Source organism: Phacochoerus africanus, chromosome 11, assembly GCF_016906955.1.
Source record: "Phacochoerus africanus isolate WHEZ1 chromosome 11, ROS_Pafr_v1, whole genome shotgun sequence".
In the NCBI taxonomy this organism is placed as follows: domain Eukaryota; kingdom Metazoa; phylum Chordata; class Mammalia; order Artiodactyla; family Suidae; genus Phacochoerus; species Phacochoerus africanus.
In genome coordinates this window covers 105,300,260-105,324,114 of record NC_062554.1, presented here as the reverse complement: position 1 = coordinate 105,324,114, position 23,855 = coordinate 105,300,260, and the positions used below count along the sequence as shown (strand labels likewise).

Below are 23,855 nucleotides of genomic sequence, written 5' to 3'. Positions count from 1 at the left end.
GAAAAAAATGTAATTGTAATGTATACATGTAAGGATAACTTGATACCCTTGCTGTACAGTGGGAAAATAAAATAAAATAAAATAAATAATAATAAATAAATAAAAAGATTCTGAAGATTGTCATAAGGTAATCAATCACTAGAAATCCTATGTAGGATTTTTTTTTTTTTTTTTTTTTGCTTTAATTTAGGGCCACACCCGTGGCATATGGAGGTTCCCAGGCTAGGGATCTAATCAGAGTGAAAGTTGCTGACCTATGCCATAGCCACAGCAACATACACCACATCTGCAAACTACACCACAGCTCACGGCAACGCCAGATCCTCAACCCACTGAGCGAGGCCAGGGATCGAACCCGCAACCTCATGGTTCCTAGATGGATTTGTTTCCACCGAGCCAGGACGGGAACTCCTAGAATTTCTTACATAGGATCTAAGCCAACAGTAGTTGATTATATAAATTATGGAGATGGCTGTCATTTTACCACGGATTTTACAGGGCAGTTAAATTGTAGAAAACAGAAAACAAAAAATATAAAAAGTGTATATTTTGTGTCATTCATTGCATATACCACAACTTGGAAATCTATTTTATCTTTTTTTTCTCCCTTTGGCCTCTTTCTTTTAGAGTGTAAACTCTTTGAGGACAAGAATTTCTTGTTACGCTTTGTATGGCTGAAAATTAGCAAAGTCCCTGGTCCCTATGAATGATCAACAATTATTGGAAGGAAGAGGTCTCTTTTTGGGTCTCTCTTTCTTCTCAAATGACTGGCAACCACTGAAATTAAATATGCTAAGAAAATTCAGTCTTTCCTAAACTAAATTGTGCAGGAATCCAAGTTTGCTTTATTTCTCCCTTCCCATTTTCCTTTTCTTCAACACAGAGTAGCTTCTCCAACATACTTCCCAGATATTCAGAATCCCTTCTGCAACTTCTTGGCAGCTTGGAACTTTTTCCTTTTGTTAAGACCATCCGCCTGGGTGCCCCAGATTCCAAGATTACTCCTTCTTTCCTATACTCCCATTAAAACACACATTTTTTCTCACTGACAAGAGAAAAATAATCAGATAATGTTATGCTGTAATAGACCATTTAATACAGTAATTCTCCAGGGTGGGGTGGCTGGGGCTTTCCTAATTTTCTCAGGATTGTGCCTTGATAATGAAGTCAAAAATCAATAAATTCCTAGTCTTCTCATCATTTGGTCACTCTAGGAAATAAAAAGAAATGAAGACAAGGAAGCAAAAATGTTTAACTAAAAACAAACAAAAAAACCTTGTTTTTCCTCAAGGAAAGTAACAAAGATCAAAAAAATTGTTTCAGAGAGCAAAGAGCAATTTATTTAGCTTGTAAGAAAATTAAAATGATTGTTGCTTTAAAAAACTGGGATGGATGAAAAGCATCAAAAATACAAACCTATGAACCATAAAGAATTATCACAAAGAGGTCTCCAAAAGAATCCCTTAAAAAGCCAACTCCTAAAGTGTATTTAAAGTAAAATTCCGCGAGTTCCTGTTGTGGCACAGTGTAATGAATCCGACTAGTATCCATAAGGATGTGGGTTCAATCCCTGGCCTTGCTCAGTGGATTGGGGATCTGGTGTTACCCTGGGCTGTGATGTAGGTCGAAGACATGGCTCGAACCCCACATTGCTGTGTCTGAGGCATTGTAGGCCGGCAGCTACAGCTCCAATTCGACCACTAGCCTGGGAACTTCCACATGCCGCAAAAATGCCATTTACAGTTACCTTTCTAGAAAACAAGCTACTGTATAAAATACTTTCTTCTGCCTCCAAGACAAATTATAAACAAACTTGCAATGCCATTATTCTACTGGCATCAGAATTTTCCCGCTCAGCCCCTACTTGGGCCTTTATTTCCCCTTTTGTAACATGTGAGAAAACTGGTTTTTGTTGCTGGTAAGATAACAGACTTCCTGGGCATGTGACTGGTCAATATTGAAAGTGGTCATTCTGTCATCTGTTCTCTCTTAATAAGTGCTACAATGTTGTCAGAAGGTCATGGTGGTCCTAATACAAAAATCAGAATCAGGAGGGGAGGGCCCCAGGTACTACTTTGGGTTTCCTATGTTAGCTACAGGAAGTTCAGATCCCCAGGAGAGCCTGTCCAGCATGCTAAAAACAAAGCACTCCATCTGCTCAGTTTACGGGCCCCACGTCTATCACACCCTGTTCTCTCCCTGGCAGGAAGTCAGTACTCTGCGCTTGCAAACAAAACAAACAAACCATCCATACACAGCTAGTGGACTTTTGGGGGCTGTTTCTTAACCTGATTTCAAGAGAGAGCAGTGGGTAAAATACAATATTAAACTTGAAATCTCTGTATAAATCTTTGGTGCACTCTGCTTTCTAGGGAGATAATAATAAAACATGGAGGTTTTTCAGATATATAATTATGATGAAAATGGCTCAGAATTGGACTCTAAAATCTCCATAACCACTGTGCTCCACAGCTTAGGGGTCCTGCTCACCACTCCACCTCGGGGTATGATTCTGGGACCAGCCTATGACATCTTCACATTTGCCTCCATTCCCAAGTCCTGATTTGTTGTCAGCAGTACTCTATCGATGTGGATCAACATATGCAAAGTTGGTGCCTTACAAATACTCCCATTAGACAGAAGTAAGGCCAAGGAAATCAAATGGTGACAGTAGAGGAAAATTCTTAGATCTGACAAAGCCAGGGTGGGAACCAGTGGTTTCTGCATCTAAATCTTGTGCCTTTATGCAGGTAGTATTGCGCTACTGGTGCCAGCAGCCTGTCTACTCTTGCTTATTATCACCACATCTGGGACCTGAGTGCTCATGAAACCATCAGCTCTCTTGAACCTGGCCACTAAAGATCTTTTGAGTTCATCTTCTATACTTTTGCCATAGTGATCTTCCTAAACTGAAATCTGATTGTGTTTCCCTCCTTTGCACCCCAGCAACTCACTGCCAGAGAATAAACTCCTAGCCTGACATATAAATCCCCTACCTCCATGCTGCTCCCTTACCAAGGGCATCAGACATACTGAGGCACATGGTGCCCCAAGAGAACACCCCTCTCCTCTGTCACCATGCCCTACCTTCTGTTCCACTTCTGCAGGGAACCCCCTCATCTACCTGCTGAACCCCTTCCCATCCCTTAAGCTTCAGTGCTGCATCACTTCTTCTATGAGGCCTTTCACAACAGGCTTTCCACCCTGTGAGCTTCCCTCTCAGCAAATGTGGATCATAATTCCTATACCCTCTCTTAGCTCAAAGATCACATGAGAAAAATAACCATGAACAGTCATAACTCTAGGTTATGTTATTAAACGATAAATCTTTTTTCTTTAGAAAACTGTTTACAGTACTTGTCATGATTATTATGAAATTAGCCCCTACAAAATAGAATTTTTCTGTTTATTCACTGCTTAAACGTGAAATAAACTTAAAATGGTGAAAAGATGGAGTTCCCGTCGTGGCTCAGTGGTTGACGAATCCAACTAGGAACCATGAGGTTGTGGGTCTGATCCCTGGCCTTGCTCAGTGGGTTAAGGATCCAGCGTTGCCATGAGCTGTGGTGTAGGTCGCAGACGCGGCTCGGATCCTGCGTTGCTGTGGCTCTGGCGTAGGCCAATGGCTATGTCTCTGATTCGACCCCTAGCCTGGGAACCTCCATGTGCCTCGGGAGCGGCCCCAGAAAATGCCAAAAAGCCAAAAAAAAAAAAAGTTGAAAAGAACTGTGCTCCCTTCGGCTACAAAGAGATTAAAATTGGACCCATCTAGAGAGGATTTGTGTGACCTTTGCCCTACATGATTTTCAGGAGGGAAAAACTGCATTTCTCTGCTTTCTAGAATTCTAGTCCCAACTTTTATATTTCATCAACCAAATAGTTTCCCTTAGAACTCTAATCTCTTAGCTAATAAAAAAAAAAAGTTTGATTTCCTAAAATGACTTTTGCTCTAGCATGAGTGTGCTTCTTAACCACCCAGTTGGGAGACTGGTCCACCTACTGTTTCTGGAACATAGTGATAACAACAGGTAACATTTACTAAGTGCTAACTCTGTACCAGGCGTTCCTCTATTTGATCTCTCAAGACTATAAAATTTAAACCTCACCACAACTTTTGTTTCCTCTCTACAAAATAAGAGTGAAAAGATAGGAAAAGGAAAAATGAGAAAATGGAAACTCAGGTAAGTTAAACCCCTTGCTGAAAATCACAAAGTAGAGGAGGAGTTTAAAGCCAGAGTCTGAGAACACAGCCCTGCTGCTAACCACTGAATTTGACCACAACTTCAGGGACTGCAGAGCAACAGGAGGGTTCCCTTGCTCTCCAGAAACTTATACTTAGTGCAATGGGTGGTGAGAGCCCAGGACCGTGAGAGTGGACACCAGGCTTCAGGCATGTTCCTGAACCAGTCATATGCAGTAGGTCGTGGCCACAAGTTTGGACACCAACACCTAAGAGAGCCAAGGTGGGGAAGGTACTAAACAACCAGGCAGCAACCACAGACCAGGGGGCTACTGGGGTCAAGGCAACTTGTCATATACTGAAACCTTCTCATGCATTTTGTTCAGTTTTCAACAGAATGGAAAATGATGTTGTCTTACATATTTCCCTCCACTCTTGAACACCCCTTCAAAAAGATCTCATTAGGTTAAATGTGGTATTCCAGATTGGATCCTGAAGCATTAAAGACATTAGTGGGCAACTGGTGTTTGCAAAATTCTGTAGTTTAGACAACAGTAATATATCAATGTTAACTTTGGTTTTGACAAATGCATCTTGGTTATAGACGATGTTAGCATGAGGGGAAACTGACTGAAATGTATACAGGAACCCTCTGTATTTTGCAAATTTTCTGTAAGTCTAAAATTATCTTTAAAATTAAAAACACCTCAGCGTTCCCTGGTGGCTCAGCAGGTTAAGGATCTGGCTTTGTCTTGGGTTGGGTGGCTTGGGTTGTTACTTTGGTTCAGTTATGATCCCTGGCCCAGGAACCTCTGCATGCTGCAGGCAGGCTTGGCCAAAAACAAAACGAAAAGCCAAAAAAATTAAATTATAGAAAGACCTCCTTTTAATTATTTTGAGATTAATTTACTGAGTCCATTGAGTCAGTCTATCATAAAATTTAAATAGAGTGTTTTTTGATTTTTCTAAAATGATTGTTGAATTCATCAGTGAAACGAAAAGAACTGCGTTCATAGGCAAAACCCAGATTTTGAACTCTATCTTGGAATTAAACACTATCTTTTTTTTAAAAAAAAAAAGGGCAAATATTTGTTGAGAATGAGTTACAAAATCTCATCTTTCCAATAAACCTCTGTATTGTCATCAAGAAATGCCAAAAAATGTTATAGTTAGCCAATGATATGATTTCCCTAAACAAAGCTTTCTCCTGACCTCTTGCATATCCTTAAATCCCAATATAACTGGGCATATGTTTTATAAATAGCAAAGAAATAGTCAAACAATAACAAATTATGTAGGTAACTTAGCCATAATTATACTATCATAGATAGGGCTCAATTATACTACCTCAGATAGGGCAATTCTGCATTACAAGCATTATTTTCCATGATGGCCCTGGTAGAGAGTAGAACATGTTGTGCCGAGTGCTTCTGGCTCTTTCTTCAGATTGTTAGAGCAAATCAGAAAATGAGTAATGCTGCAGTCAATGTGATACAGTCATCTGAACGTTCTTCCCAGATTTTGAACAGTTGTGCCTTCGATGAGATGCTATTGTTTAGACACTCTTGTTTTTCCAGCATTCAAAAAATTCACAAGAATCTGGTTGCCTAATCAGATCTCACTTACTCTGCCAGCCACTACCAGCTCCTTCTCAGGAAAGGAGGAGCTCCTCTGAGCTCTGCTGACTGGCAGAAGCAGCTCTGGGGTATACATAACTGAGGGTAACAGTAGTAGCTCACTCCTGTTTTCTTCTGCCCAGTCAGAGCCTGTGAGTGAGTTCTGATAGGGGACCAGACACTTTTCTTCTGCTTCCTTAAGTGGTCTCTTATCTTTTAAAATCTAGTAGCACATGGACAAGGAAAAGAGAACTTCTTAACCTTCAAGGTGCATCTTCTAGCACTAATGGTATCCTGAAGAGAAACAACTATACCTTCCACTGGTGGGTGTGATCCAGAAGCAGGAGAGAAAGCAAAAAGAGGCAGAAGAGAGGAAACCTAAAGTTAAACTCAGAAATTGAGAAAGGGCCTGGTCAATTCGTTTCTAAGACCTTCAAAAAAAAAAAAAAAATGGAGAGATACCAAAATTGGGTTACCTCAAAACAGTGTGTTTTCAAGTTTTAAGTTAATAAAGTTGCAAAGTGAATAATGTTCTGCTCTGTTGGTGTATATCTCATTTGGAAATAACATGAAAGTCTAATTTGAATCTCAGTGAATATGAAGCCTAAGCAAGTAGCACTACTATCCACAATCCACCCCCAGATGCCAACCCAAAAGCCTCAACAGAACAGGGTTAAGAGTTTAGGAAAACAGACTAAAGAGGATACAAAAAGAAGAGCAGCAAGGAAGTTGTTAAGGAGATCACTACCTTGGGGATCCCATAACCGGGGTGCAGGAAGAAAAGGTGCAGAAACAAAATTAAAAAAAATAAATAAAAGAGTAAGCAGAAAAACTTAGATTATCACTTACCAGTGGTCTCAGATGCACTGGGTACCAATGTATGTTACTTTCCACTGATTCTGCCTTGAGGGGCATCTCTGATGCCTTTTTGTTTAGAAAGAGAAATCTGCAATCATTCACTAGGTGCCCACTGAACATAAATAAGGCTGTGCTGAGGACTGAGAAGTGGAAGTCAGGATAAAAAGAGTAAGAGTGTGGACCAGAAAATTGAAATACATTCTTTGCACTCTCTGGAAAACAAGTAAGTAGGTAAACCAGTCTCAGATGAGAAAGGATTAGCTTCCTAGAAAGACAGTCAATAAGAGCGGAATGACTTCAATCGCAAGGAACCTGCTAATTCATAGGTCACTGCTCAGACGTTGGTAGGAGATTCTACTGTGCTAAATTCCTTTCTTCTCCATGTATTGCTACATGGTGTTAGCCATCTTACCATACACGCCAAGCCGCCAGCATTCCAGCTCTCCAATCTTCCTAGATTTGGGGGAAGGCAGTAAGGAGATCATTACTTCGGGGCTCGGATAACTGGATGCCAGGAAGTGTCACCCAAGGCGACTCTTGAAGGGAAAGCAGGAATTAGTCTTCCGTAGAAAGACTCCAAGAGCTTCCCACGCGGAGAACTTAATGGACAGGGTAGGACAGGTGGGTAAGCCATTTTCTGGTAGGTATAACCTTTCTCCTACATCTCTCAAGCCTAACTCCGAAGATGACTTTGACAAAGTTAATTTCCATAAGAATATTTGGTGAATGACGCTTCTGACAGAGATACCCTACACTTCGGTCGCTCAAAGTCCATTGTTCTGCAATAACTTTCCACCAGTTTGACAACAGGTCCCTAACACCAGCCTTGAAATGCGGCTTCATCTGTGTCAATATTTTTTTAAATCCACCTAAAAGTTGGGAACTGTGGCGGTAAGCCGGAGGAAAAGAACTTCGTACGGCGAGGTGGTGAAACCACGAAGCGGAAACTTGGGCTGGGCGCGAGGTAACGGCCCCCGCTACGCAGGCGCAGGGTGGGGGCACGCATGCGCGACAGAAACCCGAACGCCGGGGGCAGGACTTGAGAGAAGGGGGCGCGGCGCAAGCAGCATGGCGTCCAACATCTACTTGGTTCGCCAGAGGATCAGCCGGCTGGGCCAGGTGAGGCCCAGGGAGGCACCGCCCCTTCCCTGCCCCTGCCCCGCCCTCGCCTCCCGCGGCCGCCCCTCCTTCTCTCCGCCCCAGCGCTTCGGCCAGCGACTCAACCGCCGCCGCCCCGCCCCGCGGCCTCCCAGGTCCGCCTCCCAGGTCCGCCTCCAGGTCCGCCTCCCAGGTCCGCCTCCCAGGCCCGCCTCCCGAGCCCGCCCCGCCTGCCCTTCCTCGCGGCCTGGCTGCTGGTCTCGACCGTCCCCCTCCTCCTCCTGTCCGCCGTCCTGACTCTCTTTCCCTCCTTCCCTCAGAGGATGTCCTCCTTCCAGCTCAACCTCAACCCGCTCAAGGAGCCGCTCGGCTTCATCAAAGTCCTCGAATTGGTGAGTGCAGCCCGCGCCGGCGAGGCGGGGAATCGCGCCTCCGCGCCCGCTCCTGCTGCCACTACAGCCCGGCCAGCGCCCTCGGCTGGGAGGTGGCGGGGGCGGGGCGGCGCCCCGGGATCCCAGACGCCGCCCTGCCCGGGCGGACCCCTAAGCTGCCGTCGTCCCCGGGACGAGACGGGAAGGGTCGGGACTGGACGCACGGGGAGGGGACGGTGGCCGCGGCCTGGGCCCGCGCGGGGCGGGGACGATGCTGTCGCGACGAATCACGGGTGCCTCGGCTGCGTCCGGCCGGGGGAAGCCGCCCTCCCACACCCAAGCTCACCTCGGTGTCCCGGGGGGAGTGGTGCTTCAAATTTCTCTTTGGCTTCACTGCTTCCCGCAAGGGAAGAGAAAACTTCCTGTTGCGGTCTAACCGAAACCCGACGGGCCGAAGTCGCTTTGCGGCCGGCGGTGCCTCTGTACCCGGGTGGAAAGGGTCAGCCTGTGTGTTGCTGCCCTGGGCTAACTTGAGGCCACGCTCCTTCGAAAGCTGGTGCGCCTTCCCAAAGTGATTTGACGAGCTCTCAGTTAATTTGCTTTTAAGATTGCCTCTAAGTTAAATATGGATAAAAGTAAACTGTGGGTCAGGGAAGCGGACGGGGGTAGGGGAGTAGGGGAGAGGGTCTTTGAACAAAACGTGTTGATAGTCTGATCCACTTAAACACAAGTTAGGAATCGCCATCACATTTATTTGGGGTATTTCCCAGCAACATCCTGCAGTCAGGGAACACTCTCAATCATTAACATTAAAGGAGATTTATTACTTCGACCTTGGTAATGATCAGTCACTGTGGAGGAGTTAGTGAATGCACCAGGCACTGCACATTACCTTCAGACTTCGTGGCCTAGCCCGTGTTCCAGGGCTGGTTTTTAGGCCTGTATTAATAGGCAGCTGGCGTCTGTACAGCGTGCAGGCAAGTTGCTTTTACAGCTAGCTGTATTTACGTCCGTAACTCTTCAACCCCATATTTTAGTGATAAACTGGTGAAGGGTAAGAACTTCTGATTCCCCGTTTTAAATAACCTGCCGAGGATGTTTCTTTAACACGGAAACTCAACTTTTCTAATTGGGTACTCAGTCTGATCTCCTTCCTACCCAAAGTTTCCTATGTTTCCCCCCAGTTTTTACTTGGTGTCTTCTGAACACCGAATTGTGCTAATTTCTCACAGATGTTTACTTTAAAGACACACATACATATATATTTAGGGTTCTATAAACCTAGGTCCAGATTTAAATATAAAGGAAATGCTTATTTGACTCTATAAAAATTTTAGTTGCAGGAGGAAAAACAAAACTGGGCTAATCAAATATCAAGTTTAAGAGAAATCTTATACATTATAGTTTATTCTCATTGAGGACTATAATTAAATTTATAATTAATTTAAAATTTCACTTAAATGAAAAGGCAGTTGTTTATATTTCTGCTTATATTATTTGTCAATCTTTTTTTTTTTTTAATTGAGGTATAGTTGATCCACAGTGTTGTGTTAGTTTCAGGAGTATAGCAGAGTGAGTCAGTTGTACATAGATATATATGTCTTTTTTCAGATTCTTTTTCTTTATAGGGTATTACAAAATATTGAGTAGAGTTCCCTGTGCTCTCCAGTAGATCCTTGTTGGTTATCTATTTTATATATACTAGCATGTATATGTTAATCCCAACTCCTAATTTATCCCTCTCCCTCTCTTTCCCCTTTGGTAAATGGTAAGATTATTTTCTGTGTCTGTGGGGTTTGTTTTGTACATAAGTTCATGTATACCTTTTTTTTTTTTTTAAAAGATTCCGCATGTAAGCCATACAGGATGTTTGTCTTTCTCTCTCCAGCTTCCTTCACTTAGTATGGTAATCTCTAGGTCCACCATGTTGCTGTAAATGCATTTCATTCTTTTTATGGCTGAGTAGTATTACATTGTGTGTATATGTATGTGTGTGTGTGTATACACACACACACACATACATATATACTACACTTTTTCATTTTTTAAAGTTTTATTCAAGTATTTTTGATTTACAATGTCAGGGTAATTTCTGTTGTCCAACAGAGTGATTCAGTTATACATATATATATATATCCCTTCTTTTTCAGATTCTTTTCCCATATAGATTATCACAGTATTGGGTAGAGTTCCCTGTGCTATACCATAGGTCCATGTTGCTAGTCATATGTACATATGCCAGTCCCAAACCCCCAGTCTATTCATTTCCCCCCCAACACCTGCCCTCTTTGGTAACCATAAGTTTGTTTTCAAAGTCTGTGAGTCTGTTTCTGTTCTGCAAATAAATTCATTTATATTTTTTTTTTAAAATTCCACATACAAGTGATATCATGATATTTGTCTTTCACCATCTAACTTCACTTTGTATGATAATCTTTAGGTCCATCCATGTTGTTACAAATGGCATAATTTCATTCTTTTTTATGGCTCAGTAATACTCCATTGTATATATGTACTGCATCTTCTTTATCCATTCATCTGTTGGTAGACATTTAAGATTGCTTATATGTCTTGGCTGTTCTAAATAGTGCTACTTTGAACATTGGGGTGCAGTTGTCTTTTTGAATTAGATTTTTCATTTTTTCCAGATAGATGCCTAGGAGTAGGATTGCTCGATTGTGTGGTAGCTCTGCTTTTAGTTTTTCATATTTCAGTTGTTGATATGTCCGCTATTTGTCAATCTTTTTTTTAAAATAGACTTAACTTTTTTCATTAATATTTTAAAACACTAGTGATAAGTTGATTAGTGATCATTGGTCTGATATATTTTTTAAAATATCCTTTTTAAGCTTAAAGAAATACTCCTTTCAGTTTGAACAACTTATTACACAGGAGAATCTTTTATGAAAAGAGTATTCATTGTTAATGATATACAGAATATTTATTCAACAAATATTTGAGTATGTATCATATACCGGTGCTGTGCTAATAAGCACTAGCATACAAAGGTAACGGTCTTTTCCTTATGACCTAATAAGAAAGAAAGACCTGAAAACAAATAGGAATATGCCATATGGTAGATATTATAGCAAAGGTATAGGCAAAATGTAATAGGTGAAAGGAAGGAGAAATTAGTTGCTTGGCGGTGCTAGAGAGGATTTCATAGATGAAAGAACACTTGAAGGATGAGTATTTGGGGAATGCGTGGGGCATGACTTTCCAGTCAAAGAAAATCTTATGTACAGTAATATGAAAAGTTGAAGCAGCATATAGCCCTGTTTGAGAATTTAAAGTAATTGGGGTTGACTGGAACATACACCAGGAAGGAGTTTGAGATGTTTCTGAAAGGTTTCAAAGGGCTGGAAGAATAGTTTGGAGTTTATCTCATGGAACAATTGTTCTTCACCCTTTGGGTTAACCTTTGATAATGTGGGCCCTTTCCTGAGGGAAATGCACTTGTGCAGGTATAGAATTTTAGGTTGTTTATTGGACAGCTTCCATTTAAGCCCAGAATTCCTACTGTGTGGGGTGAACACACATTCAAAAGTAAATAAACAAGTGTGTAATATCATTAGTTTTGCCTTTTAAAAATTTTGTTAGCCATGTAGGGGATGCATTGGAAAGGAAAGATCATAACTGGAGGACAGGCGATCTGTTGTTTGAAACATTATGAAGGCCTAAAATTAATTGCAGTGGGGCTAGAAAAGGAAGGTTTAAAAATTAGACTGTGTTTGGAGGGTAAAGAAAAGTGAGGGCTCAAAGATGACTGCCATATTTCTGACTTGAATTAGTAGTGGCCCATCTATCTAAGACAGAGGAGAAGCAGCAGATTTTTGGTGGAAGGTCAGTAAGGTTTTGAATGTATTGAGTTTGTGGTCTCTTGAGATCACACAAGTGGAAGTATCCTGTAGGCAGTTAGATACATGGATCTAGAATTTTAAAGACAAGTATGGGCTGGAAATTCAGCAGATGTTTAGCAGCAAAGGAGAAAGGGGTGGTTAGGAAGATGGAAAGAAATAACATCTTAGCATCAATATTAGAGATACTTCAAGAAAAGAGTACTTAGCAATATTAGATGCAGTGGGTTAAGGAAAATAATTACTAAAATGCACCTCTTGATTTTGGTAATGAAGAGGCTGCTGGTGACTTTAGTAAGAGCAGTTTTGGTAAAATCAGGAGCCATATAGTAATAGGCCACATAGATGTATGATAAGAAAGAGAAGACAGAGTAAATCACTCTTTGAAGATGGGAGAGACGGTAACCCATTTTAATGTAGGAAAGACTGAATGTGTATATGAGCTATAGAGAAGAGACTCATGAATAGAATTGTTGGAAGTTAAAAATAGGCAGAGAGCGGATGAATGATAAACCAGGCATCTAGAGGAGAAAGGCCTGTAGTAGAATTTTTAAATTTTAAATTGTGTTCTGAGTGAATTGTTCAAGTTTCATAAGGTATTCATTGAGATGTATGGTGTTACCTCTAAAAATAGTCAATAAATAAGTTTACAGGAGTCCCGTCAAAGGTGCAGTGGTTAATGAATCCGACTAGGAACCATGAGGTTGCGGGTTCGATCCCTGCCCTTGCTCAGTGGGTTAACGATCTGGCGTTGCCGTGAGCTGTGGTGTAGGTTGCAGACGCGGCTTGGATCCTGCGTTGCTGTGGCTCTGGCGTAGGCCTGTGGCTACAGCTCCGATTCGACCCCTAGCCTGGGAACCTCCATATGCCTCGGGAGCGACCCAAGAAATAGCAAAAAGACCGAAAAAAAAAAAAGTTTACAAACAAATCTAAAACCTAGAAGAAAGGTGTTTACTATCCATTTAACTACGAAAATAATTTCACAAATCAGCTTATCTTCAGCAAGGTTCTAGACGATGTTAGACTAAGATATAATATAAATTTCAAGGGGTTATTATTGACAGAATAAAAATAGAATTGCCAGAGCAGAAGCATTTCTACTTTGCTTCTAAACTGCAGCCACCACATTTCTGTGTGCATGTGTGTTTAATCTTTGTCTAGCCCTTAGTTACAGTGCCTGGCAGTGACACTGCTTGGTTCTCTTGTGTAATTAAGTATTCAGTAAAGGTTGAACTTTTGTTGTACTTATATGGGTACTTCACAGGGCTGTTGGAATGACTAAGTATGTAATATGTGAATGATGATAATATATGCGAACAGTAGTAGGTTCTTAAAGGACTGAAATACTGTGTTTCCAGGAAGACTAGATCCAGACAGTGGGTAGAATTTGAGCCCTGTACGACTGACATACATATCTCCTGGTGTTTCAACATCACTAAGTTCTCTATTACATATTTTAAACTTTAGAAATGGTATATTGTAGATTTTTCATTTGTCTGTGTGTTTTCCTGCCTTTAACATTCTATCAAGATTACAAGATAAAATTTGGTTAAGAGCAGATGCCCCATGTGTCGGAGTTGAACACACGAATAAAAGACAGGGGTTAATTTAATCAGAGCAGTTTTTTTTCAGTTCTTTAATATTTTTCTGATAAATTTTAACTTGGTTCTTACTTTATAGTCAGTCATCGTGAGTGATTGCTTTTTAATACTGAACACTGTTCCAGACTTTCTTACTACTTAGGGTGGACACTGGTTAAATGTTCAGCTCTTAATAAATCTAAGTTATATGTTTTCCTAATTCCACACACACAAAATTGTGGAAGAAATACTCTTTGGAAGTATATGAGAAATTATAGACTAATTAGGTTGAATTTTAGAATTGTTAACCATCTGAATTTTTTTTTTTCTTTTGCTGCACCTGCAGCAACACGGAAGTTCCTGGGCCCAGGATCAGATCCAAGCTGCAGCCGCAGTAAGACAACACCAGATTCTTAACCCACTGTGCCACGGTGGGAACTCCCATCTGAGTATTTTTGTCTGTGCTGGTCAAACTTATTCTCAGTATTAACAGGAGATATTTATTTAGTGTAATAAATGTGCTAAGGCTTTGTCTGTATTTTCCCGTTTAATTTTCTGACAACCTGCGAGGATGTTTCTCTCCATAATACATGTTACTGGTTGTTGTCTCCATGTTACTGAGGCTTAGAGAAATTAAGTAATTTACCCATTATCCCATGATTATGATGACTGCATCCAGGACTCAAACAGTTTGTTCTTACTCTTTCCAGTGACTTACCTTTGTGTTTCTGTTGGTCTTTTAAGAAATTAATGAAAAGATTATACCAAAAATTTCAAGCTCAAGAAACAAAAACGAAAGATACCTAAAGTAATTTTTTTCTTGTTACATGCGTATTTTTTTGTTGTTGTTGTTACATGCATGTTTTAAAAAAGATCTTAGAAGGTAAAAACAAGTAGGGTTTTCTTGATTTATTTATCAAGGTTGAAATTTTTTCTTATTTTATAATTAATGAGAAAATTCAAAAGAACGTTTAAAAACATTGCTTTGGAGTAAATTATTATCCAGGAAAATTAGTGTGAAAAAAACAATGAATAAGAAAACCTGTAACCATTTAAGCATTACACATACCAATTTGTTTAAACAAGAAACTTTCAGAAATACATAGTAGTTTATAAAATACTTAAAGTTTAGTCGTCCCAAGTAGATTATAAGAGTTTTGCAGATAGGTTCCATGTTTTATTCTAATTTTGTGGTTCATAATATAGCCCAGGGGAGCACCCCAGAAAATACAAATAGTATTGCATAGTGCAGGAGATGAGGCATACTTAGTGATGGTTGTTTATTTCATCCATTTGCATAATTCTTACATTTTTAGGCTATCAGTCTATGGCACAGACTACTTTTTAGGAAACTTATTTTTCTCTTAATTTCTCCATTTGTGTTCACTTTTTCCCCCTATTATGGAAAAGGGAAAAGGATTTCAAATGGCATTTTGTATCTACCAGGGCTCTTTATACATGTAAAGCTTGTAATAGACTTATCTTCCTCTGTGCCTTTGCTCTGTTTCTTCTACCTGGAATCCTCTCAGTATTTAAGCGTTATCATGCAGTAGACTAGATGTTTTTTTTTCATATACAACATATATATGTTGTCAGTGCTTTTAGAGTGCACAAACACGTATGTATACACCCTTCACACATACGAATAGCCATCTCTGATGAAACATTGAAGGGAAAATTAAGATAATAGAGCAGTGTTTAATACAATGGATCTCAAACACTTTGGTCTCAGAAGCCCCTATATACTCCTTAATGTTGAGCACTGCAAAGAACTATGTTTATGTGGGTTGTATCTGACAGTATTTACGGTATTAGAAATTTAAGCTGAGGAGTTCCCAATGTGGCTCAGTGGGTTAAAGACCCAGTGTTTTCTCCTTGAGGATGCGAGTTCAATCTCTCACCTCACTCAGTGAGTTAAGGGTCTGGCGTTGCCACCATCTGCAGCATAGGTCACAGATGCGACTCGGATCTGGTGTTGCCATGGCTATGGCATAGGCCTGCAGCTGTAGCTCTGATTCAGCCCTTACCCTGGGAATTTCCATATGGGGCAGGTGTAGCCATAAAAAGGAAAAAAAAAAATTAAGCCAAGACATTTTAAAGACACTTATTTTAAAATAAGAATAATTAATCACTTGAAAGTTTGACTGCATCAATGGCAACAGATGCTGCCAGTTTTCCTTGAAGTGAAAGTTCATTTTATTCTTTTTTCAAGAAGATCTGACATGGAGTTCCCATTGTGGCTCAGTGGGTTAAGAACCCGACTAGTATTCATGAGGATGTGGGTTCAATCCCTGGCCTTGCTTAGTGAGTTAAGGATCCAGTGTTCCTTCAAGCTACAGTATAGGTTGCAGATGTGGCTTGGATCTGGCATTACTGTTTCTGATAGTTGTTTAAATGCTTTCCCTGGAGTTAACCGTTGTATTGGGGTATACAGTAAATCTTTTTTTTTAGGTATTTGATTTACATTGTTGTGTTAGTTCCTGGTGTGTATATATCATTTTGCTCTTTTCTATTATGGTTCTTTTCTATATATGTTCTTTTCTATTATGGTTTATTACACAATATTGAATATAGTTCCCTGTGCTCTACAGTAGGACCTTTGTTTGTTTGTTTGTTTGTTTTTTGCCTTTTCTAGGGCTGCTCCCGCAGCACGTGGAGGTTCCCAGGCTAGGGGTCTAATCGGAGCCGTAGCCACCGGCCTACGCCAGAGCCATAGCAACTCGGGATCTGAGCCGTGTCTGCAACCCACACCACAGCTCACAGCAATGCTGGATCCTTAACCCACTGAGCAAGGCTAGGGATCGAACCTGCAACCTCATGGTTCCTAGTCGGGTTCGTTAACCACTGAGCCACGACAGGAACTCCAGAACCGTGTTTATTTTATATGTAGTAATTTGTATCTGCTAATCCCAAACTGCTAACTTATCCTTCCCTTCCCCCCTTTCCCCTTTGGTAATCATGAGTTTGTTTTCTGTATCTGTGAGTCTATTTCTGTTTTGTAAATAAGTTCATTTATATCATATTTTAGATCCACATATAAGTGATACAATTTTTGTCTTTTTTTGATTTCACTTAGTATGATAATCTCTTGGTCCATCTATGTTGCTGCAAATGGTATTATTTCATTCTTTTTTATGACTGAGTATTATTCCATTGTATATATAAACCACATCTTCTTTATCTATTCATCTGTTGATAGACATTTAGGTGGTTTCCATGTCTTGGTTATTGTAGTGCTGATATGAATGTTGGGGTGCATGTATCTTTTTGAATTAAGAGTTTTTTCTAGGAGTTCCTGTCGTGGCTCAATGGTGTAGGTTGCAGACGCAGCTCAGATCCTGCATTGCTGTGGCTCTGGCATAGACCGGTGGCTACGGCTCCGATTAGACCCCTAGCCTGGGAACCTCCACATGCCGTGGAAGTGGCCCTAGAAAAGGCAAAAAGACAAAAAAAAAAAAAAGTTTTTTCTAGATATGTGCCCAGGATTGGGATTGCTGGATCATGTGGTAGTTAGTTCTCTATTTAGTTTTCTGAGGAACCTCCATATTGTTTTCCGTAGTAGTCATACCAATTTACATTCTCACCAACAGTGTAAGAGGGTTCCCTTTTCTCCACACCCTCTCTAGCATTTGTTATTTATAAACTTTTTAATGATGGCCATTCTGAGGTGATACTTCATTGCTGTGTTGCTTTGTTTTTGGCTGCACCCATGGCATGCATAGATAGGTTCCTGGGCCAGACATTGAACCCATGCCACTGCAGCAATCCAAGCCACAGCAGTGACAACGTTGGATTCCTAACCTGCTGTGCCACTGGGGAACTCCCTTCATTGTTGTTTTGATTTGCATTTCTTTGATAATTAGCAAAATTGAGCATCTTTTCATGTGCCTATTGGCTATCTCTACACCTTTGGAGAAATATTCATATAGGTCTTCTGCCCATTTTTTGATTGGGTTGTTTTTATGTTAGTGAGTTGCTTGAGCTGTTTGTACATTTTGGAAATTAAGTCCTCGTTGGTCTCATTGTTTACAGATATTTTCTTCCAGTCAGTATGTTGTCCTTTCAGCAGTGAAAATATTTGCAAATTCTATTTCATCACACAGAAAGTTAAGACACAAGGGTCAGGATTTAATAAAAATAATAATTTTTCTGATTCATCAAAGACATTCTTAAGTGACACTGGCAGGTTTTTTTTTTTTTTTTAATACAAGTACATGGCAGTGAAATAACAGTTTTATGCTTTTTCTGATTCTTACTAAAGCCCAGCAGTTTTACCCACCAATGCTTTTACGCAAATTAGTGCAAATGTCAACATACTATGAAAAGCAAATAACGTTTTTATAACATTATGGAAATATTTTTTTGTCCTCATGGACTCCCTGAAAGGGTCTTGGCTACTCTTAGGGGTTCACAGACCAAACGTTGAGAATTGCTTTTCTAATACAGGATTAAACATCAAAGATCAGTAATGGACCAGAAATATGGGTGGGTGAAAGACTGTTCCTGGATCTGGGAAATAAACCTGGGGAAAAGCTTTAACCTATAGTTTGGATTGATGGCTTCCATGGAGCAGAGTACTTAAAGAAGTAGAAGGAGAGATAAATAGCCCCCTATCAAAGACCTGAATCAACCAGTCTGCCTACTTTAGGTCTGGGTTTGTGGTATCTTGAACATTCTCCTTGCTTGTAGTTTGGGAGTCCTGTCGTAAGTAGAATAGGACCAAGAGTAGGAGTAGGATTAAGAAGGCCTGGTAGAAATGACATAAAACTTATAAAAAGATGATTTATAAAACTACTAAAACCAAGAGAGAAAAGGGGAAAAAACATACTCTCAAGTTGAGCCTATATGAAATATCCTAAAACACATAAGGAAAACTAATTTTTGCCTAAAATTCAAATATGTTAGTGGAAACAAATACTATCAGTTTTCTGTGATGTGACAAACTTACTTCAAGACAGCCATCAGATCATAAATTAGGATATTGATTTGTCCTCAAAAGACATAATAATAATAGAACAGTCTGAAATGATTTTAAAATAAGTGTATTTAGGTTCCTTGGAGATTTCTTAACACCTTGGAGTTTCTTAGCAACTCACTTTAACAGTTGTTTAAGAATAAATGTGACATAAAGATGTTTTCAACATATATATTTTTTGTTATTTTTTTATTAATAAAGGATATGAGTTTTTGTGTCATCACTCAGTAGTTTCTCTGAAGACTTTTTTTTTTTTTTTTTAGAGGGCTGCGCCCATGGCATATGGAGGTTCCTAGGCTAGAGGTCTAATTGGAGCTACGGTTGGTGGCCTTTGCCACAGCCACAGTCACGCCAAATCCAAGCTGTGTCAGTGACCTACACCACAGCTCACAGCACCGCCGGATCCCTAACTGAGCCAGGCCAGGGATTGAAACTGCAACCTCATGGTTCCTAGTCGGATATGTTTGCGCTGTGCCACGACGAGAACTCCTCTCTGAAGACAGTTTTAAGCCACCAGTCCATTTTGTGAAGTTTAGTTGATTAAAACTAGATAATTTATTCCATAAACTTACATAGCTAGGCACACTGACGTTGTAATGCCTGAACTCTAAAAGTGGAAGATATAGGTGAAGGTTTCCCTGTCTGTCCTTCCATGTATGGGATTCCCTTACCTTTTAGGATACCCAGCACACTATACTGCCATCTGACTGTGACATACAGGTCCAGCATGGGTTTCAGCAGTCTGTTAATTTGAATAAAGCTTTAGTTCCTTAAGTCTAAAAGTAGGTATCAATAGACATATTTCCTTCCTTTTTTTTGTCTTTTGTCTTTTTTTTGTTGTTGTTGTTGTTGCTATTTCTTGGGCCGCTCCCGCGGCATATGGAGGTTCGCAGGCTAGGGGTTGAATCGGAGCTGTAGCCACCGGCCTACGCCAGAGCCACAGCAACGTGGGATCCAAGCCGCGTCTGCAACCTACACCACAGCTCACGGCAACGCCGGATCGTCAACCCACTGAGCAAGGGCAGGGACCGAACCCGCGACCTCATGGTTCCTAGTCAGATTCGTTAACCACTGCACCACGACGGGAACTCCCATATTTCCTTCTTGTACACCAATTAGTTGAACACTCTCATCTATTTTAGAGAGTAGTAATCTAGAGAACCAGGCTGTGATATCAACCCCAGAGTTAACAGATCTCTAAATTAGTGAGGGATCTTTTGTGTCTCTAGTATGGGCCCAGTGGGCAGAGAGGTAAGTGGAACTTGTCATAATAAATACGGAGCCTTTTTGACCTGATCAGAAGCTCGCCATCATCTTATTCTTGGGTTCTTCCTAGTTATTCTACAGGTGGAATTTCATATTAGCAGCTTCAGTCATTCTTTATAGGATACAGAGAGAGGGGAAAATTAATTTCACAGGTGGCAAGGAGCGATAAATCAGCATAGCAATACACCTCATTTTAAAGTAGGCGTACAAGCTGAAGTGCTCCTAGGATCCCCTCATAGAGTAAATGAGTTAAGCTATTTGGAAGAAAAAAGAAAAATAGTATAAGTTCACTGATTACTGGTAACTAGCACTCATCCTGAGGGTTGTTACAACAATAGAGAGTGACAGTAATCTTCAAAGCACATACTTGGATGTCACCTGTCACAATTCTTTGTGATTATTACTTTTCAGGAATATGGGTCTGATGTAGTATCTTTAGTTTCCCCACACCAATGCAGGACAAGCAAGAAATCTGAAATTTTTTTTTATGTTCATTTTGCCATTATTAAAATATTGACTACAGGAGTTCCCATCGTGGCTCAGCAGAAACGAATCTTGACTACCATACATGAGAATGTAGGTTCAATCCCAGGCCTTGCTCAGTGGGTTAAGGATCCCGCATTGTTGTGAGCTGTGGTGTAGGTCACAGGTGCAGCTTGGATCATGCATTGCTGTGGCTGTGATGCAGGCTGGCAGCTGCAGCTACAGTTTGACCCCTAACCTGGGGAACTTCCATATGCTGCACGTGTGGCCCTAAAAAAAAAAAAAAATTGACGACAGATTCACATTTTTCATGAATACCTGGAAGACTACAAATCCGTCTTCAGGCCAGGTTTCACCCATGGGCTGCCAGTATATAACTTGTAATATGAATCAGAATATTAGAAGAATATAAGGAGAGGGAACATGGTTGGATAGTTTACCCTCAGATTGTTTGTACTTCATTATTAAAAAGTGTGTACCGTATTCCTTTCTTCCTGTAAGATAAAGACTAAGATAGCAAACATGACATTACTTATCCTCATAACAAAAAGACAGACCTAAAATGTGGGTACGTAAGACTCAAAATTGGTTTTATTTGTAGATTATTGGACATTTTTTCCCTTTAATTAAGCAGTCATTTAGTGAGCATTTGGTATCTGTCAGGCCTTCTGCTAGGTAGGGAGGCACTGAAAATCCTGAATAAGAGCAAATGCAAAGGAAGAGGTAAAGGCATTAATCTTAAAAGCAGTAAGCTGTGGTACAGAATGCTGTTTATGTACTAATTTTTGTATTAAATGGAAAACTAGGTGTTCCCGTCGTGGCTCAGTGGTTAATGACTCCGACTAGGAACCATGAGGTTGTGGGTTTGATCCCTGGCCTTGCTCAGTGGGTTAAGGATCCGACGTTGCCGTGAGCTGTGTGTAGGTTGCAGACGAGGCTCGGATCCCGAGTTGCTGTGACTCTGACGTAGGCTGGTGGCTACAGCTCTGATTCAACTCCTAGCCTGGGAACCTCCATATGCTGCGGGAGCAGCACTAGAAAAGGCGAAAAGACCAAAAAAAAAAAAAAAAATTTGGAAAACTAGGTGTTTTTTGGTGGGGGGTGGTGCTGCACTCGAGGCAAATGGAAGTTCCCAAGCCAGGGGTCCAATTGGAGCTGTAGCTGCCGGCCTACACCACAGCCACAGTGACACCAGATCCAAGCCACGTCTTCAACCTACACCATAGCTCACAGCAGTGCCGGATCCTTAACCCATTGAGTGAACCCAGGGATTGAACCCGTGTCCTCATGGATACTAGTCATGTTCATTACTGCTGAGCCACAATGGGAACTCTGGAAACTAGTTTTTATTATTTTTGCTTTTTTTTTTTTTTTTTTTTTTTTAATAAGGCAAGGTACACAAGAAAAATGCCTGTAATAGAAGCAGTGAGCCCAAAAATGAAGCTCAGAAGACAGAATAGTTCTACCACAGGGAATTGGGCAGGGCCTTAATGGATGAGCTTGTTAGAGAACTGGGGTGGGGATGGAGGGGGAAAAATCCTGGCAGAATAAACCCATATATCCAAGGCATAAATCCATGGTGTGTTTCAGGAGCAGTAAGTATATAGTGCACTGTGACAACGTTGTATGGGACCCGGAAAGGCATATAGTGTGTAAATCGAGGAAGATAAAATTGTAGCTACTATATCCCTGCATTTTATGCCAAATTAAGAAGCTTGGGCTTAAAAAGAAAAATTTTTTTATCTTTATCTTAGGTCTGAAAGCAATAGCTTTCAATAGAGGGAAATCCTGTTAAACAGGAGAGTGACATGACCAGATTTTTATTTCATATCAATGTGACATCACTCTAAACAGCTCTGATGGGAACACATTGTAAACTATATAGTATACAAACTATATGCACAGTGCAGGCCATGCAGAAATTTTAAGTGTTCTGCTAACCACAGTAAAAATATTGAAAAGAAACGGGTGAAATGAATTTTAATAATTCATTTTACTTAACCCAGGATATCCAAAATGTTTTTTCAACAAGTAATCAATAAACAGTAATTGGGAAAAAAAAAAAGAATTCCCGTAGTGGCTCAGTGGTTAACGAACCTGACTAGCATCCATGAGGACTCGGGTTCTATCCCTGGCCTCGCTCAGTGGGTTGGGGTGTTGTCGTGAGCTGTGGTATAGGTTGCACATGTGACTCAGATCCTGAGTTGCTTTAGCTGTGGCGTAGGCTGGTGTCCACAGCTCTGAGACCCCCAGCCTGGAAACCTCCATATGCCATGGGTATGGCCCTGAAAGAGACCAAAAAAAAAAAAAAAAAAACCCCACAAAAAAACAGTAATTGATGAGCTATTTTATATTCTTTTTTTTCATACTAAATCTTCATAAACCATTATATATTTTATACTAACTAGCCATTTTAAAAGTGCTCAGTAGCCAAATATGACTTTTGGCACCTTACTGGACACTGCAGCTCTAGAACCCACAGTATGTAAAAGACAAATGGTATTGAGAATGAGTTTTAGAAGTGAAAGTAAGAGTCTGTTGTGTTAGTCCCAGGGGAAAATAGTGAGGGTCTGAACAGAGATAGTGGCGAAAATGGTGTAGCTGAGTAACAGCTATTAAAAGAATGGTGTACCCAGTGTAGTCTAAAGCAGCTTTTTTTTTTTTCCATTCAGCATTAGGTTTCAATTCATCTTGTTGAGGTAGGTAGCTGTAATTTGTACATCTTTATTGCTGTGTAACTTCCCACTGTTAAGTGCTGTATACCACTGTATTTTATCTACTTTCCTGCTGTTTTCCTTCTCTCCTCATATTTTGATAACATAAATAGTGATACTCTGAATATTCTTGGGGATGTCATATAATGTGAATGAGCAAGATTCTTAGATACTAATCTTCTGCGACATTATTGCAAATACTTTCTCCTAGTTTCTAGCTTATTTTGTAAAAAGCTGCCTTGATTTTAAAAACCTTTTTCTTGGGAGTTCCCATTGTGGCTCAGTGGGTTATGAACCCGACTAGTATCCTTGAGGATGTGGTTTGGATCCCTGGCCTTGATCAGTGGTTAAGGAGCCGGTATTTGCTGGGAGCTCTGGTGTAGGTTGCAGACTCAACTATGATCCCTAGTTGCTTTGTTGTGGTAGGCCGGCAACTACAACTCCAATTCGACCCCTAGCCTGGAAACTCCCACATACTGCAGGTTCAGCCCTAAAACCCAAAAACAAAAAAACAAAAACCCAAAACAAAACAAAAAAACCCCACCTTTTCTGTAGTTGAGTTTAACAGTCTCTATGGTTAACAACTTTTTCTTTGGCTGCCCCTCTAATATGGAGTTCCTGGGCCAGGGGTCAGATCTGAGCCATAGTTGCAACCTAAGCTGCTGCTACAGCACCAGAACCTTAAACCACTGTGCTGGGCTGGGGATTGAACCTGTGTCCCAGAGCTCCCAAGATGCTGCTGATCCAGTTGCACCACAGCGAGAGCTCCAATGGTTAGCTTTCTTTTTAAGCTTAAAAAATTCTTCCCTTCTCTGTGATCACAAGTTTTCTTTTATATTGTCTTTAAAATTTTTAAA

The 23,855-nt window shown here is 40.6% G+C and overlaps 1 protein-coding gene across 1 annotated transcript in view; it reads left to right on the top strand.

Moving 5' to 3' along the window:
* The first annotated feature begins 7,954 nt into the window (after positions 1–7,954).
* The window catches only part of SYPL1 (synaptophysin like 1), a 32,511-nt gene continuing 16,610 nt past the window's right edge, over positions 7,955–23,855 (top strand). The window contains exon 1 of the mRNA XM_047752577.1: positions 7,955–8,144. Coding sequence (XP_047608533.1) covers positions 8,076–8,144 — 69 coding nt within the window. The 5' untranslated portion in view covers positions 7,955–8,075. The remainder of the gene's footprint in view (positions 8,145–23,855) is intronic.